At 48.5% G+C, this 26,423-nt stretch overlaps 9 protein-coding genes across 9 annotated transcripts; 4 read left to right on the forward strand and 5 right to left on the reverse strand.

Moving 5' to 3' along the window:
* Positions 1-228: 228 nt before the first annotated feature.
* F4812DRAFT_103442 (kinase-like protein) lies at positions 229-3,558 on the forward strand. Its single transcript, XM_047929274.1, has 5 exons — positions 229-491; positions 575-603; positions 687-804; positions 877-1,024; positions 1,078-3,558. Exons 1-5 carry the CDS (start codon positions 444-446, stop codon positions 3,354-3,356), a joined length of 2,622 nt encoding a protein of 873 aa, XP_047787902.1. The 5' UTR covers positions 229-443; the 3' UTR covers positions 3,357-3,558.
* Positions 3,559-4,752: 1,194 nt separating this feature from the next.
* F4812DRAFT_436794 (uncharacterized protein) lies at positions 4,753-6,005 on the reverse strand. Its single transcript, XM_047934875.1, has 2 exons — positions 5,284-6,005; positions 4,753-5,217 (listed from the first exon to the last, which is right to left on the reverse strand). The coding sequence occupies exons 1-2, from the start codon at positions 5,506-5,508 to the stop codon at positions 4,831-4,833; spliced, it is 612 nt and encodes a 203-aa protein (XP_047787903.1). The 5' UTR covers positions 5,509-6,005; the 3' UTR covers positions 4,753-4,830.
* A 956-nt stretch (positions 6,006-6,961) lies between these two features.
* On the forward strand, positions 6,962-8,665 carry F4812DRAFT_103573 (Zn-dependent exopeptidase). The gene is made up of 2 exons (XM_047929275.1): positions 6,962-8,317; positions 8,374-8,665. The coding sequence occupies exons 1-2, from the start codon at positions 7,255-7,257 to the stop codon at positions 8,559-8,561; spliced, it is 1,251 nt and encodes a 416-aa protein (XP_047787904.1). The 5' UTR covers positions 6,962-7,254; the 3' UTR covers positions 8,562-8,665.
* Positions 8,561-10,019, reverse strand: F4812DRAFT_466052 (methylthioribose-1-phosphate isomerase; the record flags this gene model as incomplete). The annotated part of the gene is made up of 2 exons (XM_047938516.1): positions 8,561-9,742; positions 9,812-10,019. The coding sequence occupies 2 exons, from the start codon at positions 10,017-10,019 to the stop codon at positions 8,769-8,771; spliced, it is 1,182 nt and encodes a 393-aa protein (XP_047787905.1). The 3' UTR covers positions 8,561-8,768.
* Positions 10,020-10,295: 276 nt separating this feature from the next.
* F4812DRAFT_436799 (uncharacterized protein) lies at positions 10,296-15,514 on the forward strand. Its single transcript, XM_047934876.1, has 3 exons — positions 10,296-10,522; positions 10,578-13,429; positions 13,485-15,514. The coding sequence occupies exons 1-3, from the start codon at positions 10,489-10,491 to the stop codon at positions 15,303-15,305; spliced, it is 4,707 nt and encodes a 1,568-aa protein (XP_047787906.1). The 5' UTR covers positions 10,296-10,488; the 3' UTR covers positions 15,306-15,514.
* A 153-nt stretch (positions 15,515-15,667) lies between these two features.
* On the reverse strand, positions 15,668-17,801 carry F4812DRAFT_436800 (terpenoid cyclases/Protein prenyltransferase). Its single transcript, XM_047934877.1, has one exon. It carries the CDS (start codon positions 17,486-17,488, stop codon positions 15,995-15,997), a length of 1,494 nt encoding a protein of 497 aa, XP_047787907.1. The 5' UTR covers positions 17,489-17,801; the 3' UTR covers positions 15,668-15,994.
* A 577-nt stretch (positions 17,802-18,378) lies between these two features.
* On the forward strand, positions 18,379-19,646 carry F4812DRAFT_103653 (increased loss of mitochondrial DNA protein 1). Its single transcript, XM_047929277.1, has 2 exons — positions 18,379-18,638; positions 18,747-19,646. The coding sequence occupies exons 1-2, from the start codon at positions 18,501-18,503 to the stop codon at positions 19,224-19,226; spliced, it is 618 nt and encodes a 205-aa protein (XP_047787908.1). The 5' UTR covers positions 18,379-18,500; the 3' UTR covers positions 19,227-19,646.
* A 107-nt stretch (positions 19,647-19,753) lies between these two features.
* Positions 19,754-23,949, reverse strand: F4812DRAFT_103633 (N-acetyltransferase B complex non catalytic subunit-domain-containing protein). Its single transcript, XM_047929276.1, has 9 exons — positions 23,615-23,949; positions 23,271-23,549; positions 23,138-23,218; positions 22,988-23,077; positions 22,430-22,923; positions 22,071-22,374; positions 21,194-22,007; positions 21,016-21,134; positions 19,754-20,962 (listed from the first exon to the last, which is right to left on the reverse strand). The coding sequence occupies exons 1-9, from the start codon at positions 23,768-23,770 to the stop codon at positions 20,066-20,068; spliced, it is 3,234 nt and encodes a 1,077-aa protein (XP_047787909.1). The 5' UTR covers positions 23,771-23,949; the 3' UTR covers positions 19,754-20,065.
* Positions 23,950-24,352: 403 nt separating this feature from the next.
* F4812DRAFT_436806 (uncharacterized protein) lies at positions 24,353-25,348 on the reverse strand. Its single transcript, XM_047934878.1, has 4 exons — positions 25,179-25,348; positions 25,014-25,121; positions 24,885-24,912; positions 24,353-24,817 (listed from the first exon to the last, which is right to left on the reverse strand). Exons 1-4 carry the CDS (start codon positions 25,241-25,243, stop codon positions 24,773-24,775), a joined length of 246 nt encoding a protein of 81 aa, XP_047787910.1. The 5' UTR covers positions 25,244-25,348; the 3' UTR covers positions 24,353-24,772.
* Positions 25,349-26,423: the final 1,075 nt, after the last annotated feature.

The raw sequence follows: 26,423 nt of genomic DNA on the forward strand, positions 1-26,423 counted from the left end.
GAAGTTACCTAGGTATTCCATAGCAACGTCTTTTTTCGAAGCTTTGGTAAACCGAGACATTCCCACGACGCGAGACATGATAATACCAAGATCGAGTGACGAGGTCCCTGCATAATCGTCCAAAGCTCGCGCGTCTTTGCGACCGCTTAACGCTCCCGCATTTGCCCTATCCAGATTAATCCATATCGAAACTACCTAAAATCGAAATAGCTGCCGCTGTATTGTCCCTTGTATATAATCAGCCATTTTATTCATGCTCCATTGCGTTCAGTCAGGCGCCGATCGCCATTTCCGAGGCGTAATTTGTTGTCTCCGTCTCCGTCAAGTCCCCGTCGAGTCCACGAACGTATCACCTTGTCGAAGATACTTATTGAAGTGTCAATAATACACCAGTATAGTCCGGAGGGAATGGGCGGCGCTGAAGGCAGGTTGTAGAGAGGGTCATGCAGACAAATAAAGCTAAGGCCGAGGCGCTGGGGCGGAAAGCAAAGGTTTGTTTAAACTTATGTATACGTCTTGTCCTTGAAGGCGCCCTTCGCATGCTTGGTTGCTAACGATATTTTGCCGTATCTAGCTTGCCAATTCTTATCAGGAGTTACTCGAGTAAGTCTGAGTCTGAGTCTGGGTCTTGTCCCGTCCAAACCCTATGCAGCTACCTAGGTACTAATATCTCTTGTCTCCAACAGCGAATTCTCAAATAAGGACTTAAAGCATGTTGGAAATTATACCTTAGGAAGGTTAATCGGGAAGGGTTCCTTTGGAAAAGTCTACCTTGCAAACCACAAGCTCACAAATGGCTCCAAGGTTCGTCACAGCCAGAAGAAGCTCTTTAGCTTCTACCAGACCCTCCCCTAGCATCGGTCCTAATGGTAATAGGTCGTTCTCAAGTCCGCCAACAAAGATGATTCCAACCTCGCTCGAGAAATCCATCACCACCGGCAATTTGTTCACCCTCATATCGCGCGCCTCTACGAAATTATAGTAACGGAGACTTTGGTGTGGCTTGTTTTGGAGTACTGTCCAGGTATGTCCAAACTCTCACCATTGCGAGATTACAGAATCATTGACCGTATCCAGGTGATGAGTTATATAATTATCTCCTCAACAATGGCCCCCTCCCTGTTGAAAAGGTTCAGAAAATATTCACACAGCTTGTCGGTGCTGTCAGCTATGTGCATCAACAGTCCTGTGTCCATCGTGACCTAAAGCTTGAAAATATCCTACTTGATAAACACGAGAATGTCAAATTAGTCGACTTCGGATTTACTCGGGAATACGAGGGCAAGTCAAATTACCTTCAGACATTTTGCGGTACGATATGTTACTCAGCACCGGAAATGTTGAAAGGAGAAAAATATGCCGGTGAGAAAATAGACGTCTGGAGTTTAGGCGTAATTCTTTATGCGCTACTGTGTGGGGAGCTACCGTTTGATGATGATGACGACAATATCACCAGGAACAAGATCCTGACTGAGGAACCCAAGTATCCAGCGCATTTACCTCCCGATGCTGTTTCGCTTATCAAGATCCTCCTCTCTAAACGGCCTCTACTAAGGCCTACTCTACCTGAGATCCTTTCCCATGCGTTTCTTGCGGAATTCGCCCCCCAGCAACAGGCGATTCTTAAGTTGCATCAGCCTCCACCATTTACTACGCATTTAGAAAAGGACTGCCTCCAGCGAATGCGGAGTGCTGGCGTGGATATTGATGCCGTTATCGAAAGTGTGCTAGCACAGAAATGCGACGTGCTCGCTGGCTGGTGGACGCTCTTATTAGAAAAGGAAGAAAGAAAGGCTCGTCGGCGTGAGAGGAAGAGGAAAGAAAGGGAAGCCGAAAATCGAAATTCGCGCCGATTTTCAGCGGCATCCAGCAAGCTCGAGCGCATGGCGCCAATTCTAGATGAAGATCCCAATGGCTCCGGCATATTAGGTGAGCCACCTATGCCTAGGATGCGAGGTCGTCCAGAGAGGAGAAGTACTGCATATAGTGACTTCCAAGTCCCTGAATTACCAAACTTGCCCGAGTCTCATATGAAGACTCATTTGAGTACTGATGGTACCACACCGCCGCCGCCAGTGGACAAGGATTCTATTCGGTCGGTTAGTTCCTCTCAACAACGGCGACCGATACCACCACCGAAAGAAGGCATTCTCCGAAGTGCGAGATCTAGAGGTTCTACTCTTCACCTTGTAACCACATCAGATGCATTGGGGGGACACGAAGAACAAGAACAAGAACTTCATCCACCACAGAAAGTACGGAGGAAGCCATCGCAAGCGATTTTTGCTACATGGAAGAACTGGACGCACTGGATCGTAGCCAGTACGAGACGGCATAGACCCAACAAGCGGGGGAGCATGTCTACCCCTAACCTGGCTGCTAAAGACGGCCAGTCGGGCTCCAACAAGAATCCCAAGGATCCTAGCCCTCGACCTCACACTAGCAAGTATCCCAACTCTCCACAGGGTGCCCCCGATTTGAGCGGCGGGAATTCCCCGAATCTACCTAATGGGAACTTCAAAAGCATTGGACGGAGTGATGGTAACCCGTCTAAGAAACCTATGCCAGCTCCGCTTTCAACGTATTCCCAACAAGCGCCGCCTCCTATACCGTCATCATATAAGCGCCAATCGCTATCACCGAGCCCCCTAACGCCGCGCTCAAATGTTCGTCGCTCATCCATTGGTCTTCGCGGCCGAAAGTCAACCTCGTCTTCGCTTTCCTCCATTCGAACTATGCCTCATCACCACCACTCGCACTCGAAGGCTAGTTCTACCAGTTCTACTGGGTCCGTGTCGACAACGAGAACCCCCGGGCGGTCGCCACACCATTCTGTTAAAGTTCTCCCGGCTACGCCAACTAACACCTCATTTCCCTCTAATATCCGTCTCGTCCGCGGGCCGGCGCTGGCGTTGGATTTCAACGAGGGTATGCCTTCATCGAAACCGGCCCAGAACCCCCCCGGCTCTCCCAATCCCTTTACGTCAAACAGTCCTTCCGTGCTATTCGCGAAGCGCAAGCGCAATATATTCAAAGGACCCATGCTCTCCATTGGCAACTCATCCCGCGCGGGTCCCAGCTCCAGCGGTCATAACCGCAGCGCGAGTACGAGCGGACTGGGGAGAAGAAGCGGTGAAATCACTATCCAGGAAGAGGATGAGGAAGGCGAAGAAGCAATATGTGATGCCGAGCCCGAGGAGGAAGTCGAGGAGGTAGACGATTTCAGCCCTATCATGCAGGTGCCCGGAGAAAAGGTAGAAGAAATATATGAAGGTGAGGCTGACTCGAAAGATGATGCTCTAGACCTTGGTTCCAGTGTTGGAACCTTGAAAGCTGGCGAGCGTGATAGGGATTGACGACTTGATGATACCCTGTGATAGCATGAACGCATTGTAGCGGAGCGAGTTCTTGTTGTTATTTTTTTGACGGAATTCCCAGCCGTACTGTTATATACCTCCCAAAGACTTTTGCTTGTGTTTTTAATTTTCTAGGCTGTCAGCTGAGCAGCAAACAGCACATATTTGCGGCTCAGGTCTGTACAGCCTTGTTGTATTTTTGCTACCTATTACGTACAATGTACGCGTTTTCCAAAGGGGAAAAGAGATAACCCATGTATCGATCAGGTGGTGGTGGATGGACGTCTTGGAATGACTGCTGCTGCAATTCTCGTTGTCTTGTACTAGAAGAACTTGGCCCCCGATTCTCTTTGTTACCTAACTCACTTTGCCATAGGTTTTTCGTTGAAAACCGACCTTATTAATGGCTTTGAAGGTATTAATACTCCCCCAGTCAGGGGCTGCTTATAGCAATTTCTTATCTATAATGATTGTTTGTCGTTCGACAGAGAGGAGTGTTGAGTTCATCGGGGCCCCTTTTTTTGCTATGGCTACCTACCTACCTGCCGCATGCCTTTTTTGCCGTGTTGATACCCTACATAGGACTAGCATTACATTAGGCACTTAATCTAATATCTTTTACTATAGCGAGATCTGACCCTCCCTCATGGGATATCCGTCTGGCGCGTCTTTTGAGCGGCGAGGGGAAGTTGTTTCAATTCCTCGAACCTCACGACAAGAAAGCGTGCTGGACGGTTTTACCTCAAGTAAAATTATTAACTTGAATATTCACTCTCATAATCTAACTGCGTAGTTTTTCTATGACTTTGCTCATGAGAAATGACGTTTGATTTCGGTGAGTGGTACGTGAGACCATTCAGCCAAATATTTGGTGGTACCGGTTTAAGGGGTATATCGTGCGTTTTCGCAGCTTCAATGACGGCGGGCAATGATTCGTGTCATGGCGCGGGTTGTGGGCTGCGCACATTGAAGACCGTCGTAGAACTGGACTGCTGTACGCTACGTTTCAGTGTAATAGTGAGGTCTACGAGTATGTCGGCGAGTAGATCTACTAGTATGAAGTCAATATTATCAAACCGCGAGCCTAGGCTGCCTGGCATCTCTCCTAGATACGGCGAGCTGGGAATTACGCTAGGCACCCATTCCTTGGGATTCCGTAGACCTGGGCTATAGGTACTAAAGGAATGTTCTTAATTGGCCTAGGATAATAGCTAAGGCGGAGAGAGTCTAAGCAATGGTTATTCCCGTCTTGCCAAAAGGTGAGGGCTGACGAGACAGAACGGGTAAGTAAACCACCGGGACCATACGAATTGCACGTATCGCCTTCGAAGATGGGGGTACAGGCGGCTAACCCATATGGATAGGTAGGTTAGGATCTAGCGTAAAGTGGACTAAGACAGTGGAATATGTATATATTAAGGGTATAAGATATGAAGTATTACAACCTTGCTCATCTTCCGTTATAGGTACTCTCTTAATCCGACAGACCTGGAAATCCGGCTCTAATGAAGCCAGTAAATTCGCCATCTACGAGACCCCGGGAGGTGTCCGTCAAAAGGCGAACCCGGTACGAGCGGGACTCTTCATTGAGTAGGTACGCCCAAGTCGTGAAGTTGTTCCACCCCAGGAACGTGCCGTCCTGTCGCGTGCCGTTCGGGTAGTAATGCCAATGAGGCTCGATAGGAGCTCCCCTCGCCACAGTCTGCACGAAGATCAACCCATCGTACTGGTGGTAGATGTACTCCGATATGCTGAGGGGCTCGTAATGGCCGTCTACGTTCACGGCTAACATCTCCGCGCTGCCAAACGCTTGGCACTGGATTTGAGGAACTGCCGCATCCTTGATGTTGCTTATGCCCAACTGTTTCATAAGGTTAAGAGTTAAGTCTAAACCAGAAAGGGGATCTGTAACAAAAGGGTTTCTTACCCAAGCTGAAGCGAGTGTCTTATCCGAGTTGGTAGTATATGTGGCTTTATAACCGTCAATATCTTTGCCGGTCGAGTCGGCGAAGAGAACCCAAGGTCCGGCAACGCTGGACATCTGGCGAAAGAAAGGCCAGTTGCTGCATTTGTTCTCTTTAGGAACGACAGTAATGTTGGGGATGGCACTGACGGCGGTGGCCACAGAGAGCGTTAAGAGTAAAGACTTCATTTTGAACGAGTGTGAGCTTGGTCCTGGTCAGTGAAAGAGGCAAGTGGGATGTCGTCGTGATCCAGAATAAATACCATCGTGAACACGCCGGATAACACCCTCTCTTTATAGATCAATCTATTCAGCCTTGATGAAATCCTGAACGTCGCCCCCGGCATAACGCGAACCGCGAGATTCCACTCCAGCTCACCGACTAGACCGCAACAGATGCCATAATCGGTGAAGCCTGGGACTACTATACCATTAAGAACGTTCCTGCAACGCTGATTCCATGCTAAGGCATTTACACGAGTAAACGTGCATTTGTTGAAGGGTCATAAAAGCTATACCGATCCACACCGTAAGCGACAGGAAATTACCCCGTGCGGCGCAGCTTATGGAGGTATGTAGCTCAGCCCTGTTCAGCCTAGCAGCCTGGGCGTTGCTACGTTCCGGGTTATGTCCAGACTCTAAAGATCTGGATTTCGTGACGGCACGAGCGGGATCAGGCCGCGTGACTCTCATTTCTTAGCTGCGCCTCCCAAGATCTCAATGGGACCGTCTGTTTTTGTATCAACATCTATGCAGCCATAGTAGAGATATTCACTCTATCGTACGGTTCATGTCTACTCTACAATACCCGTATTATGGCCAATTACTCCTCTACTACCTAGCCGTGTTAGCGCCGAAAAGCTTATAGGAAATGGCCCTCTTCTGAAGCGCTCTCAGGTATAATTGGCACTTAACTAGCTGAAGATACCATTCGATTTAGAACCGACTTCTTAGGCATTCGTTGAAACTCCTTCAGATGCAGAGTATATATTCTTCCCAATCTAGATATATTTTTAGGCTAATTTCGGTGGCAATGTCACTGTAACCTCACGATAGGTAGGCCGACTAATTCAACAAAAGTTCGTATTGAGTGAGAACTTAGGACTCCTACCAGAAGTTAATCACCTGTTAGTCTTAAATTAACTGACATAAGTAACAGCTTGGTAGAGTTATTAAGCGACGCCTTCGAAAGCCGCGGTTGGCTTTACGCGCAGACCTCATAGACCGAAGAAAACAGCAAGAAACCCTAGGCTTTTGTACGATCTTATCCACGTCAACAAGGATCAGATCGTAGAAACAGGTCTGCTATGTACTTTTGCACTGGCAGAACCGGTCATGGAGACAAATTTATAGGACCCATGTTCAGCGGTCAATAGGATAGGTACCACTATCTGCGATCCTTCGTCTAGATCCTCTGGGTAAGTTAATATAACAGGTATCTAGTTCATGCCACATGGTACTTGGAATGATAGCTTGGATATCAACCAAGACTCGATATCAACGAACTTAACGATTGAATGCGCTCGGAACCTGAACTAGATGATTATACAATAGGTTGTCGCTCTCAACATGGAAGAATAGGTAGTTGAAAGTGCGGAATTAACGGACATTGTTGCAATCTTGAAAATAATAATGCGGTGACTTGACAAGGGGGAGGTGTGGCATTTACTGTGGCTGTTTCCGCCATCAAGGTTTTGGAACAAGCTCAAGATTTAAATGGGGGGCTTTGTTGAAGCTATGTCCTTTTAGGTACCTGCGGACCTAGGTAGGTACCTATTATTATGGATGCTATTACCTAAACAGAATTGGAACCTCTCAACTTCAACATTTCTTGTATGAACTTACGTCGTAGGTTTCCTTCAAAATAGTTTATATTGGCATATTCCCCTACTTCACAATTAGTAAGTAGACACTAGGTGGAGTTTAGGTTCGGAAATGAAGGTTTCCGTTCCAATCTTGCTCCTCGGTAGCTCCCGCGTCTTGGGACTCGAGCTTCAACAAGTTCTAGGTGAAGCTTACTCTCTAACTTCGGTTGCTTCGTCCGACTTCAAATCCAATGCGCCAACCTACCGCGACGATTTGGTCTCCTTGCACAAATCTCTCGTGGAAATCTCTTCTATTAGCGGCGACGAGAACGAGGTCGGGAATTTCCTAGTTAATTACCTCGAAGCGCGTGACTTCGTGGTCCAGCTTGAATTCCTCCCGCCAAGTAGCACTTCGAATCCTGGAAAGCCCCGCTTCAACGTCCTCGCCTGGCCGGGACCGACTCGACACCCGTCCCCAAAGGTTCTCGTCTCCAGCCATATAGATACCGTCCCGCCTTTCATTCCCTACTCGCGATCCGATGCGGATCCTACTGCCGACACCGTGATCGCAGGTCGCGGTAGCGTAGACGCGAAAGGCAGCGTGGCCGCGCAGATTACCGCTCTTCTATCCCTTCTCGAATCTGGTAGCATCGCAGGCAAGGAGGACTCCGTTATGCTTCTATATGTGGTTGGAGAAGAGACATCGGGTGATGGAATGAAATTCTTCTCGGAAACGCGTGGTCAGCTGGACCCTCCTCCTGATTTTAAGGCGGCCATCTTTGGCGAACCAACCGATGGCCATCTTGTCTGTGGGCATAAGGGAATTTTTCATTGCAATATTACAGTAAAAGGTCACGCGGGCCACAGCGGATATCCATGGCTTGGCAAGAGTGCGACGGAGCTGCTGGCGCGCGGTTTGGTACGTGTCTTGGATACCGACTTGGGTAGCAGTGAAGAGTTTGGTAACACAACTGTAAACTTCGGGTTGATCGAAGGTGGTGTCGCTGCGAATGTGATCCCGGAAAGGGCAACGGCCCGGCTTGCTGCTCGTGTGGCTGTTGGCCCTGAGATTGGAGGAGAAAAGATCGTGGTTCAGCGACTGCAGGACGTTATGCGCAGCGTGGACGAGGAGGCGTTTGAATTTGATTGTAGTAGCGGTTATGGCGTTGTTAAGTGCAATTGTGACGTCGAGGGTAAGTTCTGGCGGCTATCCACTGTTATTGCATGAGTTGACTGACTTTGAATATAGGATTCGAGACTACCACAGTTAACTATGGAACAGATGTGCATCACTTAGCGGGCAACCATACGCGTTATTTGTACGGACCTGGAACTATCTTTGTGGCCCATGGACCTGACGAGGCGATCAAGCTCGGGGACTTAGAAACAGCGGTGGAAGATTTCAAGAAGCTCATCCTGCATGCTCTCGAGAGCTAAGCGGTTTGTGTCTGGGGTTGAAGGAATTTGAGCACGGCTCTTCTAATTCGTTCACATTCGCTAATTCGTACAATATCATAGGATGTCCAGCAAAGGAGATGCCTACCTAGGTACCTACCTTGCGTTGAATTCCTAAGTCCTTAATTCTTCGCCACGGGAAAGCCAGTCTAATTATCTCTTCACGGGTTTCAGTACTAATTCTTGTTCTTAAATTGCTTTAGCTGATCTTTCGGGTATAATGCCTTTGAAGTCAAAGCTTCCATCTGCGCCCTTCACCACAACGCCACGCTCAGTGACCACGGCATCAATTAGCTCTGCTGGCGTGACATCGAAAGCCGGATTCCATACACCGATATCTTGATGAGCGGTCGCTACGCGTTCCGTACGAGTGACGTCTACCTTTCCATCTTTCCCTACCACCGCGCCGCTGATTTGCGTCAGCTCCTCCGGCTTCCGCTCCTCAATCTTAATCCCCGCACCCGTATCGGTTTGCAAGTCGATACTCGTCGTCGGCGCCGCCACGATAAATTTCAGACCATGATATTTGGCAAGCACAGCGAGGGTATAGGTCCCCACCTTGTTGGCAGTGTCTCCGTTACGTACCACTCGGTCTGCACCCACGATGACAGCAGCGATATTGTTCTCAGCCTTCTTGGTGGCAAATAGGGCGCCGGCCATCGAGTCTGTGATTAATGTGGAGGGAATACCCTCGTATACGAGTTCGAAAGCAGTTAACCTGCTTCCTTGGTTGTATGGCCGAGTCTCAGTGCAGAAAGCATGCTGTAGATGGCCGCCCGAGTGTAACGAACGGATTATACCGAGAGCTGTTCCATGACCTGACGTGGCGAGCGATCCGGTATTGCAGTGCGTGAGAACGGACACCTTGCCATCGGAAGACTTGATCGGTGCATTTTCGAGCAACCATTTGCTACCATACTCGCCAATAGAAAGGTTGGTTTCGGTGTCCTTACGGAATATTTCTTCTGCGGCGGCTATGTACGCTTCGATAATCGCGTCGCGGCCCGCCGTATCATTCTCCTTGCCGGCTACATCGACGGATCGAATCGTGTTTTTGAGGTGGGTAATTGCATTACTGAGGTCTACGGCTGTTGGGCGTGATTGCTTTAGGTAATCGAGGCGCGAGTCGATGTAGGATATCGTCTCATGTGTAGTTGAAGCCTCTATGAAGCGTTTAGTTACTGATCGTCGCCGACTGCTGAAGAATTAACAGGGCGACAAGAGATACTTACTGCAACTCCCGTTATTTAACTCGACTCCGTGTGCTAGTGCTGCTACAATTGCGATAGCGGGTGCGCCTCTAACTCTCATAGATTTTATGCTATCGAAGGCCTCCTCACTGGTCGAAACATCATCATAGTGGTGCTCGTGGGGTAATTTAAGTTGGTCGAGCACTTCCAGTTTACCCCGCGAGTATCGAATCGCTTGAAGGCCTGACATTCTTTTCTTTAATATAAGATCGAATTATTCTTTGAGATTGAGTTGTAAATATTTTAAAATACACAAATGGCGAAACAACGCAACTTCTATTTATGAAAATTTGTTTATATGATCGTTTTCGAAAAATAGCAGAATAGAAACCGAGGGGCGAACTATTACCGCTCTCAGTCTGTTTTAATCCCTGAACCTTGTTATGTATTAGTGCCATGCCTAAAACTTAACCTAGATGATACGTACCTAAGGTACCTAACCTAAGTCGCGTTATCGATAGGGCGACCTGATCTCGCGACAGCTTCAACATTACCTAAAGGCTAACACAAGGTTTATACATAGACAAGTACATAGACCACCGTTCCGTTTATAGCTCACGCCGCTTGACTTTCCACTATTTTCCTACCACATATAGACACCAGATATACCATCGATGCTTCAGTCATGAAATAAAAAACAATCCTCCGAGCTGTTCGTCATGGAACAGCCATTCTCTACCTCCAAAGTCACAGGTGTTTTTGTACATGACCCCTAAAGCTATGCGCCCACCTTACTGATTTCTTATAGTCGAATATTTCGACCCTCACGATGTATACAAGCTCCTAGCGCCCGGATTGGTGCCAAGACTTCCTCTGCGCAACCTCCATTGGCAATCCCACGCCGGCCCCCTTCGTTCTATTGATACCTTACATATCGACCTCGTTCCGGCTGGTGAGAAGAAATCCGTTACTTCGCCTCCTTCGTCCCAACCTCCTTCTCAACATCCGGATAGCACTGCTACTCGTGATGATGGCTTCCAAACTCAGATTGGAGCGACAGCTTCCTCCGATGCTGTGGACCAGACTACGAATCGGAATAGCACACCAGCACGACGTCATCAGATACCTGGTTTAAGGAATACACCCTACCTAAAGGTGTTTTTAGTGCGATGTGACGATAATGATTCTTATAAGGGGCATGTGAGACAAGAGATACGAGATTGGATCAAAACGAATACTCCTTCCTCCACCTCTAAGAAAAACACGGCCGAGAATCATGACGCTTTCGAATGGCTGATCGTCCACGTCGTGATACCAAATACAGTTGCTGCGACCCAACCGCGTGACTCGGGCTCTGCGTCCGAGAAAGCTTCCGCGGCATCTAGATGGAGACCTGCGTCAAGCCCGATCCTTGAGAAGATGAAGTCCGACTTTAACACTTCTAGTAAAGGGACAGCGGACCGGATCGCCCAAATTCGCATTGGTGTCAACGATGTCCCGTACGACCTGCTCCCACGCGTGGTACCTGCTGTACCGACCGGTTATACCGAAACGGAACAGGAGGCGGAGAATGCCTGGACGGATCTTGTGTCCAAGTTCCGCAGTCTCATCCTGTCTAGTTTCGACGTACGAGTTAGCCAGTATGAAGAGGATATCAGGGAGAAAGACGCGCAGAGGACTTTACCCGGATGGAACTTTTGCACATTCTTTATCCTTAAAGAGGGATTAGCTCGGGGCTTCGAAAGTGTTGGCCTGGTAGAGGATGCGTTAGTCGGATATGACGAGTTAAGCGTGGGACTTGACATGATTGTCAAGGATCAAACGTCGGCTGGATCCAGCTCTGCTACAAATGAGCTTTTAGGCTACACGGAGGCGTTGAAGCAGATCGCTCTCAAGGCTAGGGTAGCGATCACAGGAGCCGATTATGAGGATGAAGACGAGTTAGTTGATCTACAGTCATCCCAGGCTGAAGCTACTCAACCGAAGGGCGCATACGACGAAATTCCCATCAGCTCTAGTAAGAAGCCATATCGTGATATGATCGTCGCAAACAACGTGTCTGTTTTCGACTTCAGGTGTTACATCTTCGCGAGGCAGATTGCTCTCTTACTCCGGCTCGGGAATGCCTGGTCGACTAGAGAAGAGCTGCTAGCAAAACTCAAGGAACAACAGGAGTCAGTCCTACATGGTGTTGCGCCTCGAGCGCTACCTTCTAAGCAAAAGGAAAATGAGCACGAAGATTTAACCATGCTTGCTGAGATTTGTCGACGCACATTGGAATTCATACCGATGCTTTCACAGGTCATGAGAAATGATGTCTTTGCTGCGTTGTCCGATATGGCTAAAGAGGACGGAGCCGAAGCAGCAGCAACGGCTCAGCCAGACCCCTTAGCTTCTGAAGTGGTCGACAATCTGGTGGCTTCCTTTGCATTTTCCATCGCGCAACAAATCCTGGCTCAGACATCTACCAAGGCTCTCCCAATACCTACGTCTCCCCTGGCTTCTCCAGATTCTCACGAGCCAAAGTCAGCTATACCTGAACCGAAGACAATGATGCATCCAGCGAGAAATTCCTCACTGGCTATACGGACAAGTGGTACAGCCAACGTAGGTCGTCCGCCTCCAAGTCCGAACATTTTCGCACCTCAACCTGGCGCTATGAGCGAGCAGGCCCAGTCGACATTCCTTAAAGCTGGACTAGAAGAGCTCGCCGCCAGGAGAGCAGAGCTCTATATCTTATCCAGAAATATTCTCGCCGAATGTGGAAAGAAACGGGGTTGGAATGACGGCTGGGCTGACGTACCAGTCATAGGACAAACGAGCATGATTGAAATGGTGGACATCGATCTAGGGGATGACAGTAACGACAACGAGAAGCCGCCAACAGAGGACAATGATACTCCGGCCGATAAAGATTTTGTTGTGTCACTTTCAGGTATTGACAATAAGCTTCTCAAAACAGCTCTCGACAATAGTAACGATTTCTATCGTCTTTATGAGACACTCACCGATAAAGCTCTCCGACATTACACTGTTGCCGATCATCAATACTCGGTGCAGACGAGCATGGCAGATATAGCAGTATTAAAATACTATCTTGGCGACTACGGCTCAGCCTCTTCTTATTTTTGGAGAACCACACCCTTTTTTGGAGAGAGTGGCTGGAGTCTTCTCGAGCTATCTATGCTAGTCATGTACTCAAGGAGCCTAAAGCAACTCCAGCGAAAAGACGAATATGTTAAGGTCATGCTGAAGCTTTTGACGAAAGCCGCAGCCGCCGAGAGAGATCGCCAAGCCGAAAAATCGGGATTTCGACTGACAAAGATAGAACACGTTGATTACCCTGATAGCGAGGTTATTAAAGGGATGTTAGGCGACCTACTTGTAGCGACTAAGACCCTACCGAACGAATTACAAATATCACTATCAAGTTTCTTTTCGGTTGTAGAAGTTGATGGTCCGCCGGAACACCACCAGGGTCATGACAGCATTTCCCTTAACTTGAAAGTGGTCAGCTTACTGGTGGATAACTTTGAAATCGACTCTGCCAAAGTGCGGGTCATAAGTCCAGCTGGGAAATCGTCAAAGGAAATGCGGTTTGAGCTCACGCAGCCGATAGTGATAAAGCCCGGCAAGAATATAGTCAAACTAAAGAGTAATGTGAGTTTACTCCCGTTGGAATCTCAATCTGGTGATCACTTGCTAATAACAACAGTCGACGATCCCGGGGACGTATGAAATCGACAGGATAGATCTCGTAGCTAGTAACCTATGTCTTCATTACGAACGAGAACCTGGCCAACCGGTAAATAAGGACAGCGATATTGTCCAATCCCCTCATGTTGTCATTTATCACCAGGCCGACACGTTAGATGTGCGGTTACACGCGTCGCACCATGTCCAACTGGATCGAAACAATACAGTAGACATCGAGCTAGACCCCGGCTGGAATAACTTGGTGAATGCTGAGGTTCGAGTTAAGGCGGCTACGGGAGGGCTAAGACTCCTTACCAGCGAAGCGAGGTGCATCAGCTCTTCTGTCAGCTTCTCCAAGCCGCCAGAGGGGGGGTTATTCTGTTTCGACTCTATATCGCAGAACGATATCGTCCGAATTCGATTCCCCTTCACAGTCGAGCAAGAGACGCTTAACATATCCATCCGCATCGATGTGTCTTATACTACTGAAAATGGCAAATTCTTCTTTACGAAAACGCCTACCATCGAAACCGCTCTGGCTCTCGGTGTCAACGTCCAAGACGTCTTCAAGCACAAGGCTCTTTACTCTCGTTTCACCGTGTCTACCGCGAGTCACAGCCCCCTACGCCTATTCAGAAGCGAACTCATTAGCTCAGATGTCTTCAAGGCGGAATTTGGTGTACCACCCAGCGCCCCTGTGGTTATCTTCTCGAAGCAACCAGCCAGCTTATTATACAGGATCATCCGCAACACCGACGTGCAGCTCACGCCTAATACTAAGAAGACCATGTACCTCAGACTTCATTACAGCGTCCTGCAAGAAGAGATCGAATCCGTGTTTAAAGATTCCATCACCAAATCCCTGGAAGACAAATCGATACGTCCGTTCTCTCGGCTCTTGTGCTCGGTCATAATTCCTCATGTCCGACATCATCTGACGGGACAGGAGCTCGAGCGTGCGGCTCTGACCGGGTTCGTTCCCACCGCGTTCTTGACATCCGTCAGCTGGGCCAAATATTTCACCGGCTTGGGCAAGACGCCCGACGGTGCCGACTGCGTTCAAGCCTTAACCTCTTTTGTCCGAACGTGGCAAGCGGAAAACCCAAAACTGGCTCTTGAAACCTCGGTCCCAGCCGAGTCCAGGTCGATCCTCATCCCGGTGGACATACCATCCCTGACCATCGTCCACACGGCCGACATCCGTCTCCAACAATCCCCACAACCATCTCCCGCACTCCCATCTACCCCATCAACCCCGACCATCTCTACTAATCAGCTCGTACCCGCGGTCTTGCACCTCAAGTGGACCCGGGTCTGGGACACGACCACCCCGCCCGCCGAGCAGACCGACCTCGAGTTCAGCTACGAGATCATCGCGACCCAGGATACGTGGCTGCTAGGCGGTCGGCGCAAGGGGCATTTCGTCATCCCAGCTCCGTCCTCCTCCTCTTCTTCTTCCTCTTCTTCTTACGAAAGCACCCCCGACACCGAAGCCTCGATCCCGATCCTCCTGATCCCGCTGCGCGAGGGCTGGCTTCCGTATCCGACCGTCGATATCCGGGAGGTGCGGACGTACGAGAACGCGGCTGGAGCCGGAGCTGGAGGCGAAGCGGGAGGAGGCGTAGGAACAGGGGGGGGAGTAGGAGGATCGCAGTTCGAGACCGATCTGAAGAACCTCGGGGAGACGGTCAGGATCCTTGCCGACAGGGCCCGCGTCACGCTTAGCCTGGACGCGAGCGGCCCTGGTGGCGGCCCGTTGGTGTTGGATGTGCAGCGGTTGCCGGGTGTGAGCGGCGGTGGTGATGGGGACGGGTGTGTCGAGGGTAAAGCCGTTGCGTGATTCGCGGAGTGAGTTATAAAAGGTCCTTACCCGAACGTATATAGACTTGTTGGTTTATCTAGAGGAGTTGTAAGACACACGCACTCTAGGTACCTTACATAAGGATGCTTTGAAGCTGAAGCTGAATAGCTGTATGTAAGGCGTAGGTCCAGATAGCACTTACGCTTGTCGCGGCTAATTCAGATAATATACACACAACCCTACATTAACTCCTTTTCGTCAAATCGTGCCGGCCCTTTTAAATTAGTGCTTATTTGATTGCTTATTTCCATGGAAATGCATTTCGTTTAAGTACCTAACCTAGGAGGTAGGTATTAGTATCACTCCGACCTACCGCTTTATATCACATAGGTTACGAAGTACAGGCTTAAAAATATTTCAGGGGTATCAAGTACCGGGTAGTTAGTTTATGGAGACTGAAACTCATCGTCGGTTTTCTATCTTGTTCCCCTAACCGAACGGACATGATTTAGCGAGCTAGTTGGAGTTGGAGTAATTGGCTTTTCATCCACTCCGCCAAATTCCCCGATCTATCTTCGCTAAGCCGTATTCTAGGTTCCTTTTCTATTGATTTCATTCCTTCCTCCTCAACTTTTTGATAATGCAACGCCTTATAAAGAGGGAACTAGCAGAAAAAGCAAAGAAACGGATATGCCACAATCGCAGTAACCCAGTTCCCGTTATATCGCTTAAGCGTTCAGCTCATCCAGATTCGGTGGGTGGAAAGGGTTCCACTTATCCATCTCATGAATAGGTACTTTGCCCTCTGCCCTCCACTTCGCCTCGAGCCGTGTCATAGTCTCTCTAGTCTTATCCCAGTCGAGTTCCTTCTTAATCCTCTCAGTCTCCTGCTCCCAATCGTCATCGCTGTCTTCATCTTCTTGAGAGGGGGCCAGTAGTGCTTCCCTAGCCTTAGTGATTCTTTGAGAAGCCTCAATTCCTATACACAGACGCGGATCGAATCGGCCCAATCCTTCTTCTTTCTTCCCGTCGCCCTCGGCATTTGCCAACGTTGCCAGGGCCGCAAGTCCTAGGTACCCGTGGTAGACGTCAGGAGGAGCACCGGGGTGCTTCCCAAACCCGCCAATCATGTGTTGTGTCTTCTCGAGTATGAACTTCCTAGCAGGGCCGCGATCAAGCACCTGACTCTCGCCAAGCATAAACAGCGTGCCGCTGACCCACCACGTATAGCATGTATCAGCGACCTTATTCAGACGGCCATTAAATCCAGCGATCTGAGGTGCATCTGAAACAGCCAAGGCAGAGATATCAGGTAATGGGTGGTTGCTGGATTCTTCATTTTCGTCGTCAGCGTCGGGTTCCAGATAGTCGAACTGACGGCAGGCAAGGAAGTGAACTAAAGACGGAATGGAAGGAATGCCTGCTTTCAGGTACCGGTCCGGTTCTGTGGCAGCGTTTGGGTTGCTGAGGTTAAGAATAGATAGCGCGGCTACGGCGCAGTAGACGTATCCAGCATGGCTTTCGTGTGTGGAACTTTCGCCTAGGCCACCATCGAAGGTTTGTCCTCGCCGTATGTGTGCTACCAGGGCATCGACGTTGAAGTCTTCGTCAGTCTCGGATCCGGCAAGAGCCCATCTAATAGTAGCAGCCAGGTAGCAATAACGCATATCCCTGCCTCCCCCGACATACCCGTCCTCGTCAATGATCTCGCCAAAGCTGCCGTCATCCCTCTGCAGCGTCTTGAGCCAGCGTAGAGTTTTTATACGGTTTACTCCCTCAAATGCTTTAGAGCCGTCGTCATCGGCCAGAATGCCTAACAAAAGTAGGGCAAAGTAGGTAGCAGCTATATTAGCATTGGCCGGGTCCAGCGCGGATTCAGCATTGTTAATAGCGTCCCATTTTGTGGTATACTGCTCTGGTAGGACATGGTGAGGTGAGCCACAAAAACCACCCTGTGGATGCTGTAGTGAGAGGACCCAGGCCCTTAGCCGAGTACGGTCTTCTCGACTTATAAGGGAGGTTTTTAGGGGATCCTTTGGGGGTTCGGAGTATGATGAAGATGAGGATAGGAGATCGAGAGCGGCGACAATGAAGAAGCCGAGCGTGAGACGAATACTATCGTTACTCACGTAGTGATGAGGGAGCACAGAGCGGAAGCATCGCTGCCAGTAACGAATATGCCGAGCCGTATCTAGGGGGGGTTGCTGTTCGGAAGAGGCCATTATGAGCACGGATGTGTCATGTATGTGTCATGTATTAGACGGAGACTCGGGCATTAGAAGCTGAAGAAGGAAAAGAGGAATGAAGGAAGGAAAAGTGAAGCTATTTGAGAAGGTGATTTTATATAGAGAAGCGATTAGCTAGGTAAGTACCTGATACCCTGATAACTTTAAGTACCTGACCTAGACCTAAAGTATATTTTAAGTCTTACTTTCCTCCAACTATCGTATTATGTATAGAGTACGGCAGGTACTAACATGAATCATTTTGCAAGGAAGGTTTCTTCAACCTGCCCCTCCCCTTCTAATTACCTGCATCAGCCCTATGGTCCCGCCTACCCCTCCATCCATGTGGCTGCAAAGGATGCCACGACCGTCTAATGCTACCCAGATGTACCGTACCGGCGTACCCATCGTCATAGTTAGGTAGAAATTGAAAGTACTGAAGTACTATGTAGCTGTCTGATGTAACCGGTCAAACTCACGCGATAGGCGATAAGGATAAGGATAAGCATGGGAACTTACTATGTACCCAAAAACAAATAATCCTGGTCCCTGAAAATGGGAATGAATTGGCGTTCTGGAGGTACCTCATACCACCATCTTTTTTTGTCTGCTACATGCACCAAATTTCCCTTTCTCGTCTCCAAACCTGACACAAGGTCGACCCCTCCAAGACCCAAAACGACCCCAAAGATTCTTTCTCACATGCGTGTCGCAGGACGGGACACCATTCCGCTAAGTCCGTCGCACAACACGACAACCCGCTAGATTCTTGTCGACGTGTATGGAACTCCTGCCGTGCCTGCTGCTCTCGTTCTCATGTTTCGTGTTTCGTTTTTCGTTTTTCGTTTCTCCAACTATCTCTCCACTTTCGAAGGGAAACAAGACATTAATATCGTCATCGTCGACGCTGAGTTTCGAATAAAGAATAGCTATTGTGGACCATAGAACACTACCACCATCACCCTCATATAAACGATCCACCATCGAAAACGAGAAAACCAACCCAATCATGGCGCTCATATCGGTCAAAACCATCTTGACCTCCCTCTGCCTCTTCCACATCACCCTGGCCTACTTCTTCTACACGAATCCCAACGCCATTTCTGAGCAGGCCCTCGTCTTCGTGCTAGGCGAAGCCATGGGCATGGTAAGCTTCATCTTCCCCCCTCCCCCATTTACCTATATACACTATACCCTCCTCTTCCAAGTACCGACAAAAAAAAAAAAAAAAAAAACCACTGACTCCCTCCCGTAGCCCCAAACGACCGCCTTCGCGAACCCGAACCCCGTCTCCTCCCTCCTCGGCGTCTCCCTCCTCATCACCGGCCTCTCCGACCTCGTCACCCTCTCCCTGCCCGAAGAGATATGGATGGTGCACTACTGGGGCACGCAGGCGCCCCTGCGCATCACCATCTTCGCCTCGCTCTCCCTATTCGCGTACTTCTCCACCCCGTCCGCCGGCCGCTCCGGTCCCAACCGCCTGTCCCACCCCTTAGCCCCTCCCGCCCCCTTCTCTTCCTCCTCCTCCCCCGCCTCCTCCCCGTCGTCCATATTCTCCCCCGCGGGCCCCACGGGCAGCGACGGCCTGCGCAACCGCGTCTTCTTCACGTTCGCCTTCATCGAGTTCCTCAGCTGGTTCTGGGTCTGGGTCACGCTGAAGGAGGAGGCCGCGAGCTTTTTCGCGCGCAAGAAGAGGAGGGGGAGCCACAGTGGTGGTGGTGATGCTGTGCGGTAGATGTTTGGACTGGAGAGGATGGAGGTAGAGGGATTGAGACTGACTTGTGGCACGTTCGACGGGCATGACCCCCCAATATCGAACCTATAATAGGCTATGACTTTCTTTTCTCCCCTTTTAAGCCGTATCATGTCGTGCAGCGGGTTCTTTAGAAGAAGCATATTCTGGCGTGGACGTGGGCATTCGATATAGGCATAGGCATGTGTTATTGGCATTTCTACGGCATTGGGCCAAGGCTTACGAATCTGGATCGGGAGACGTTGCTAGACAAATACGAAGAAATACGAAGACGTGGAAGAGATACCCCTCTTAGTCCCTAGGGGATTAATTAGTCGCAGTATGCAGGGTAGTCATCTTATCTCAGATGGCGGTTTCATGCACGATTGTTTACGAATTGCCTATGAATAATCGCAACTATCTACATAAGCTAATTAGCAACTTTTCGGCACGGAATCGTGACGATTAACAGCATTATTCCTATTAATCCGTTGGCTGGGATCAGAGAAAAGCTGCCTTCTTCCTTCCCTATCTTCACCCTCATCATGCCTATCCCCTTAGATATTCTTCGGTCACAAAATGTCTGCCTTTTTTTTTGGCGCGAATATCAAGATGCAGATCCAGGAGTTCGTATAACTAGGACTTAGTACATGATTTCCAAGCTCTCGAAGAGTGATGTCCAGATATCGAGGAAGTAGAACGAAGAGATATGCACAAATGCTTGGGACCACGACTACGAGGTAGTTGACCAGGTAGAGAATAAAGTACGTATCTTACTAGGTAGGTACAGTAGAGATCAAATCGGGACGGGACGGGACGGGACGAACGGAACAAGCAGATGTTTAGTCGAATCTAACGGCAGCCCAACCATTCATGAGCTCGCGCCAAGATTCGCCAACCTTATCAGCCCATAGCTCTCCATTCGCCTTGGGGATGACGGCTTTGATCTTGCTGGCCACCTCCTGCTTGAACTCCGCATCCTCGTCGTACGCCGTGGTATAGTCGCCAAATACCCAATCGCACAGGCGATCTCTCCAGCCGTCGACGTTGCTTAGGTAGTCCCTGAGCAGCTTAATGCGAGCCTTGATCTTGTTCTCCGACTCGGCGGCGGCGGCCGTCATCTTTTTGAGCTCGGCCGCGAGCCACGCGAGTTCAGTGTTCGCGCGAGCTTTATCCGTGTTCTTGAGCTTCTCGGATATGCTCGTGAGGTAGTTTGTCGTATACTTGACGGCTAGGATCGATTCGCGTAGCATGCCCATAGCATGAAGAGCCGCGAAGCCGTGGAAGGCGTAGATCTTCGAGTGGATGTTTTCGGGTACTTCTAGGAAATCTTGGGTTTGGTCCTCGAGGCTTTTTATGATACCTCTGATGAGGAAGCGATCGAACTCGCGGGTTTCGTTGGTTGAAGTCGAGAGGAATCCGTGTGCCAGAATGCTCTTCACCGCGTTGGCAAGCCTCCATATAATTCCATAGTACCAGTATTCCGGTGTCGTGTAAGAACCCCTTACGGAATCTCGTAGTTTTCCTACGTCGACTTTCTCTCCTTCTTGGAGCCCCTTATCGCCTAAAGCTAATATGGTCCTCATTTCCTTTTCTAGATGGGAGCTTGTAGCGGACGCATATTTCCAGTCGAGCTGAGCAACTTGGCTTGCCTTGGATGGTTTATACTCCTTTGGCTGTACGTAGCAGACCAAATCAAGGAAGCGTTCGGCTATCAAGCCTGCGTGAGCGCGGCCACCCTAATATCACGATTAGACTCTAGTCTACAGGCACGTTATCAAGGGTTACAAACCGTCGGGAGAGGTCCGTAGTGGACTAGAGAAGAAAGAGGCTGAGCCGATTCACTATCTGGAACTGAAAAGATTCCATAGTCGGTAATGTCGCGAATAGTATGGTCGGTTGTTATTTTCCCTACCTACCTGTCAGTAGGTTTTCTCAAACTTCATCAGTACCAAACGGGTAAAACATACGGACGAGGGGTTGGTCTTCTATGGGGACCTCGATCTTGCCTGTTTTTATTCGCAAGCCGCGGCGTTCTTCCACAACAGCCATAACTAGAGTGCAGCTTGAGGTCTGTTTTTCGGCATATCTAATCATCTCTTGAATGCTAGAATAAGTCCCCATTTCTAGAGCCTCCATAATTTTCTTCGGGGTAGTACTCATAAGCCCCCTAGTAAAATGTACCATGAAAGGCTGGACAGGATTGTCACGACTAGATCCCGCGATAAATAATCCGGGGGCGATGGATGATATCCGGTCAATAAAGAGAAGCCCTAGAGAATCTAGGAGCGCATTCTTAACAGCAAAACGGTCCCAGTAAGCCTTAGCTCGAGACACGCATCCCATCAGAAGATACAGCTTAACGAGCAAAACGCGGTGCGTATTGCTAACAGAGGGCAACATGACTAGGCATGAATCCAGCCAAATAAGAGCTTGCAGAAACAGTTGGATATTCGCATGGTACAGAGAATTAGTACCCATTGGATGCGACTCGGTAGCAAGTCCTGCAAGCCTTAAGAGACATACAGCCCCTATTACTGCCATATCCGAGAAGGGATTCTGACTCTGGCCGGATAGTATTTTTTGCCGGTAGTCATCATTTTCCATGCCTGCCTTATACGCATCAAGGGTATTGATTGCAATGGATTTGAGGCAAGGTACGCAACCGCTCCGTTCCATTCTTGCATTACAAATGGTACAGGTAAATATACTACCCATCGCCACTGCATATCGGATCCTCAAGCTTAGGGATGTCAGTATAAAGCGTTTATAAGTGTCGTCACACTGGATTGTCAGGGTTAGCGGTGCTATACGATATGAATACTAGGGGCTCCTTTTGGTAGTTACCTTGATAGTAGCGGCACGAAGAGCTGCGATAAACGAGGTAACCTCTTGCTTGGTCAACTCGGGTATCAATGTTAAAGCTTCAGCGGCGCAGTTAGGATCGTCATAATGTCGAACAACATGGTTCATAAAGTTAGCAACTCTTGTGGTATAGCCATGCGAATCAAGATTCGCGGGGGACTCTCGGGCGACAAGAATGGATAGGGAAAGGATGTCGTATGTTTTTTGGAAGATAGGTCTCATGCTTTCCGCTCGGGTCAAAGCCTTGATCAGCTTGTCGACTAACTGACGAACCTGTTTAAGGGCTCTGAGGTGAGGTCAGCACGGAGTTCTTGCAAGGTATATTCAATAGAAATACTTGCCGCTTCCTATCAGGCTGGGCCTTAGCAGCTGTGAAGGTAGCTATGAAGAGCCCATATTCACAGCTCGCAGATATATAGGATTGGTCTTTTAAAGTTCTCGGAGGTCGAGCCTTTTCTATAGCGCGAGCTAAGTCTTTCTTAACTGATGAGCCCTGCTTATCATCAGTCTCTGCCAGCTTCCGCAGACTAGTAATTTTTTCATCGTTTTCAATAGCCGTGGCTTCCTTTTGAGCTATACGAGTGGCTTCTTCGAAGATCTCCTTCCCAATTTGAAAAACGTCATCCCAAGCACGGTAAGTCTGTAGATAATTTAGAGCTATCCAGTAGGGTTCCTGGTGACCAGCTTTGAGAAATGCAAGGGGGCTGTATTCAGGCTTCCTAAAAAGCTCCAGGTTTTCCTTCGGTGTACAACTGCTGATTCGAATATTTAGCCATAACCAGGCTTCGGATTCACTACCGACGGCACGATCAGCATGCTGATCATTATCAGGAGCCTAATAATTGCAGTCAGCGCTTTCCCTCTTTGGAATGTTTCATTTTTCTACTTCAATTCCTTACCACAGCTCGGAGGTCAAATGCTTTATCGGCCTGTGCTTTTGCAAGTGCTGTAAATATCTTTCTGCTGCCCTCAGGACATTCATCGGAAAGCTGTTCAGGTCAGAGGAGCTCCCAGTGTCAGAATAGGCAGGGCCAGGAGCCAGGGCTTACAGAATATTGATGAGTGGCCAAGATGTATTGAAACAAGGACTTCCGGTCGCTAGCAAAATTCTTATTCAACGATGCTGCAATCTACATGTGCCTGTCAGTAAGTTTGCTTTCTGAACAGGGGGAGAAGTATTACCTGTTGAGCATTCTTCCAGTCTGAATTCCAGACACAAGCATCGAAGCATCTAGAACAAGACTTCTGATCTTTTGGGAGTGCCTTCACCAGCCTTGCCCGGAGCACGCCGATGGTTTCGGAGTAATTTATATCAGTACGAGCGCAGGCGAACTCGTATAAATCCAGGGTATCCACGTCGGTTATCGTGATGTTGTCCTTGATCATGCTTTCCACAGCAACCTTTCCCGCACTACGGTCAGCGACATTGTCGCTCTGAGATTTAGCAGCAATCTCGACAGCCTAGAAGATATTAGTAGAAGTAAACTAGGATATGAGTGAGTAATAAAGAAGCACAGATGACCTACCAAATAGTATGGATCCTTTGTGGTTCTGTAACGCTGCCTTGCTAAGTTTGCCGAGTTGGTCCATTGCTCTTCGGCAAAGGCAGTTAACAGGCTGACAGGTCCTGTGGGCTTGAGATTAATATGCCGTGGGGTTGGAGGAATCAAAGGGGGCTTCATCGTAAATGTGGTAGTATGCGGCAGTTTTGTTTCTGTTATTTTGTTTTTGGTGTTTGTCTTTTGCGGTGCAGGACGTTACTACCTAAAATAGATAGCAAAGAGATATCCAGTAGGTCCCAGATGTAAGAATTTCTAGTTTGACAAAAGGTGAATAAAAGCTTGAGTGGAAGTATGAGGGTTTCAGAGTTTGAAGGACTCGAGATGGAAGAAATGATAGTGGGGTATCATTGCTTGGAGTTGATGTTGAAAAAGTTAAGAATCTTTTATTTGTTTGGGGAATAACTTTGAGCAGCTTTAGATAACAAGTCCGTCACGGTATAATCATCTCGTAGGAGACTTGTAGGTGCGTAAGAAACCACCTAACCTATACCTAGTGATTTCACGTTGTTGATTTTGAACGTTGCTAGGCTATAATGAATAACTCTCGTCGTCTCTAGGTAGGTAGGCAATGTCTTAGGTACAAAAACATCCCACCTTAGATCCTTGTAACCCATTAGTCTTCTTGCTGGATTCTGCCGCCGAAGTGGATTAGGGTTCCTTTCCACTATTATATATTCGGTAGGCGGTGTGAATTAGCGCACCCGTCGTGACAACCCGTTTCACCTGTAGCAGATGTAAGTATAGGCCTATAGCCAGGGCGTCTTGCGCTATAATATATGTACCTATCTAGGTAACCTGATAGAGGATCATCCCAATCCATTGAACCTCGGATTTTTAGGAACAGGAGATTAGGTACCTAGTAATTGACATATATCTATCTGAATAGCAGATGCATTTTTATACAATAGGTAGTTGCACCTCTTTTCCACCTATAATAAAAGGTAGATAAGGTAACCCCTTTATTTTACAATTGTTATTACAGCTCTTCCCTACCTACCTAGGTACCTTACCTAGGTGAGAGGTACCTCAAGTAAGTAAATCATCCGAAAAAACCGTGTAGGTAAAGCCCCGCTGCTTCGACTCAACCTCCTCCCATAAGAGGTCTCTCTAGTGGTCCCAACATCAACTCCAGAATATGCTGCCACCTTCCCTCTTCCGCTTTTCAGTCTTGCAGAAAGTCTTGTTAGAACTATTTGATAAGTAAGCTCGTAGCGGAGATGTAAGTTATTCTTACCCATTCCTTTTTGCAAGCACGGTATGCCCTATTTGACGTCTCCCGTTAGTATATTTCTTCTACCGTCATCCCATGATCCATCTCATTGCAATTTTCACTCTCATTCTCAAAAGCTCATGAGGGACTCACTCGAAGTAGTCGGTACACATTTTTCTATCTCCTCCATTCCGATTCAGACATCGGATACTCTTCGCTGCGGCCTCTTGACAAGGGTCGAAGAATTCGCTATTGGGTTTACTGGTACCACCGTAATTAGCAAATGCCAACCAAACTCTAGATTTACCATCGACTTGCTTCTGGAACTTCTGTTTCGTATCTTTATTCCATGGGTCTTTCTCCGACTGATCTTGTGAAGACATATTGGGCTATGAAACTTGCGAAAGCAGCGTATGATTTGTAGGTAGGTAGGTTAAAAGTTTCGATTTTGAGGAGTGATGATGCATGGAATCTTTGGTGTCGGCGCTGAATCCCAAAATTACAAGGATTAGGGTGGGTACCTAACGGCTTCAGCTACAGGTACAGAACACCTACCTCATCTTAGTGTGGTAAGCTCCGAGCTTACATAATGATCACTGTTTGCATAGGTACATCCAAGATATTCAATACCTACCTCGTGGGTGCTTTCCTAGTACTTCCAAGATTTGACGTTCGGTAGCAAAACATTTGGCAGCTACACTATGAAACAGCTCAACGGTACACTTACAGTGGTATTTTAAAACGACGCCGGGTCGGATGCGAATTAGTGACGATGTAGAACCGATTTGGAAAGGCGAAGGTAGAGCTCCATTGGGTTCAATGTCTTAGCTTTCGCTATGAAATACGTTTTAGCATCACCTATACCGTCGATCAATGTGTTTGAGACTTGAAGATATGCAATGCCTCGAGGCATAATTGGAAGATTTCGCGATAACTCCTTGACTACAGCGCAGGAGTAGCAACACTGTCGCTAATATATCGGATTAGCTACCTCCTACGCCATGTAATTTAACAGGGACTTGAAATAAAATGTGGCTGAATTAATGGTAGCGCATTGGAGTTTCTCCAGCTGTATGGTTTTTGGCTTCCGACCCAGTAAGCGTCTGGACATATGGCGAGATTCCGGGAGGCTATCTCATGCTACCAAGCCATCAGGTCGTACCTAATATTAAAAACCCACCAGGTGTCTAGGGTACCATCCGTTTCTGATATTCGGTGGCACGGTATCTAGCTGAAAGGACAAGCAGTGAGGTGGGAGTGGAATCAAGTTGTCAGGTACCTGTACTATGTAGGGTCTTCCACACGCCCAGGTAACACAAAGCCCCTTTTCTATCCGAGTAGAAACTTATTCATCTAAAACATGCATAGGATAGTCGCAAAATAGGTAAGTATAACGGCAGTTGTCTTACAGTTTATCTTAGGTAGTATCCGTGGTTGACGCAGGCCTACAGCTTCAATACAACCCTAGGTACGGACCTGATTATATGAAGTGGCTTATATTAGACACGGAGCCAGAGAACTGTCTGGGGGAAGCACACCGAAAGGATCTCACTCAATAATCAC

This window comes from Daldinia caldariorum (genome assembly GCF_022478825.1).
Source record: "Daldinia caldariorum strain CBS 122874 unplaced genomic scaffold F4812scaffold_14, whole genome shotgun sequence".
NCBI classification, from domain to species: Eukaryota; Fungi; Ascomycota; class Sordariomycetes; order Xylariales; family Hypoxylaceae; genus Daldinia; species Daldinia caldariorum.

Excerpts from the sequence above, each read along its gene's own strand:
- F4812DRAFT_103633 (XM_047929276.1), bottom strand. The coding sequence starts at position 23,770 with ATGAAGCCCCCTTTGATTCCTCCAACCCCACGGCATATTAATCTCAAG. Across the intron at positions 23,078-23,137 it reads TGGCCACTCATCAATATTCT|CTTTCCGATGAATGTCCTGA; the intron begins GTAAGCCCTGGC and ends TGACCTGAACAG. Across the intron at positions 20,963-21,015 it reads ACTACGGACCTCTCCCGACG|GGTGGCCGCGCTCACGCAGG; the intron begins GTTTGTAACCCT and ends TCGTGATATTAG.
- F4812DRAFT_436794 (XM_047934875.1), bottom strand. The coding sequence starts at position 5,508 with ATGAAGTCTTTACTCTTAACGCTCTCTGTGGCCACCGCCGTCAGTGCC. Across the intron at positions 5,218-5,283 it reads AGACACTCGCTTCAGCTTGG|TTGGGCATAAGCAACATCAA; the intron begins GTAAGAAACCCT and ends CTTATGAAACAG.
- F4812DRAFT_436806 (XM_047934878.1), bottom strand. The coding sequence starts at position 25,243 with ATGTCTTCACAAGATCAGTCGGAGAAAGACCCATGGAATAAAGATACG. Across the intron at positions 24,913-25,013 it reads ATGTGTACCGACTACTTCGA|GGCATACCGTGCTTGCAAAA; the intron begins GTGAGTCCCTCA and ends GACGTCAAATAG. Across the intron at positions 24,818-24,884 it reads GTGCTTGCAAAAAGGAATGG|ACTGAAAAGCGGAAGAGGGA; the intron begins GTAAGAATAACT and ends ACTTTCTGCAAG.
- F4812DRAFT_436800 (XM_047934877.1), bottom strand. The coding sequence starts at position 17,488 with ATGGCCTCTTCCGAACAGCAACCCCCCCTAGATACGGCTCGGCATATT.
- F4812DRAFT_103573 (XM_047929275.1), top strand. The coding sequence starts at position 7,255 with ATGAAGGTTTCCGTTCCAATCTTGCTCCTCGGTAGCTCCCGCGTCTTG. Across the intron at positions 8,318-8,373 it reads GTGCAATTGTGACGTCGAGG|GATTCGAGACTACCACAGTT; the intron begins GTAAGTTCTGGC and ends CTTTGAATATAG.
- F4812DRAFT_103442 (XM_047929274.1), top strand. The coding sequence starts at position 444 with ATGCAGACAAATAAAGCTAAGGCCGAGGCGCTGGGGCGGAAAGCAAAG. Across the intron at positions 604-686 it reads TCTTATCAGGAGTTACTCGA|CGAATTCTCAAATAAGGACT; the intron begins GTAAGTCTGAGT and ends TGTCTCCAACAG. Across the intron at positions 805-876 it reads AGCTCACAAATGGCTCCAAG|GTCGTTCTCAAGTCCGCCAA; the intron begins GTTCGTCACAGC and ends TAATGGTAATAG.
- F4812DRAFT_436799 (XM_047934876.1), top strand. The coding sequence starts at position 10,489 with ATGGAACAGCCATTCTCTACCTCCAAAGTCACAG. Across the intron at positions 10,523-10,577 it reads CTCTACCTCCAAAGTCACAG|TCGAATATTTCGACCCTCAC; the intron begins GTGTTTTTGTAC and ends GATTTCTTATAG. Across the intron at positions 13,430-13,484 it reads TAGTCAAACTAAAGAGTAAT|TCGACGATCCCGGGGACGTA; the intron begins GTGAGTTTACTC and ends TAATAACAACAG.
- F4812DRAFT_103653 (XM_047929277.1), top strand. The coding sequence starts at position 18,501 with ATGGCGCTCATATCGGTCAAAACCATCTTGACCTCCCTCTGCCTCTTC. Across the intron at positions 18,639-18,746 it reads TAGGCGAAGCCATGGGCATG|CCCCAAACGACCGCCTTCGC; the intron begins GTAAGCTTCATC and ends TCCCTCCCGTAG.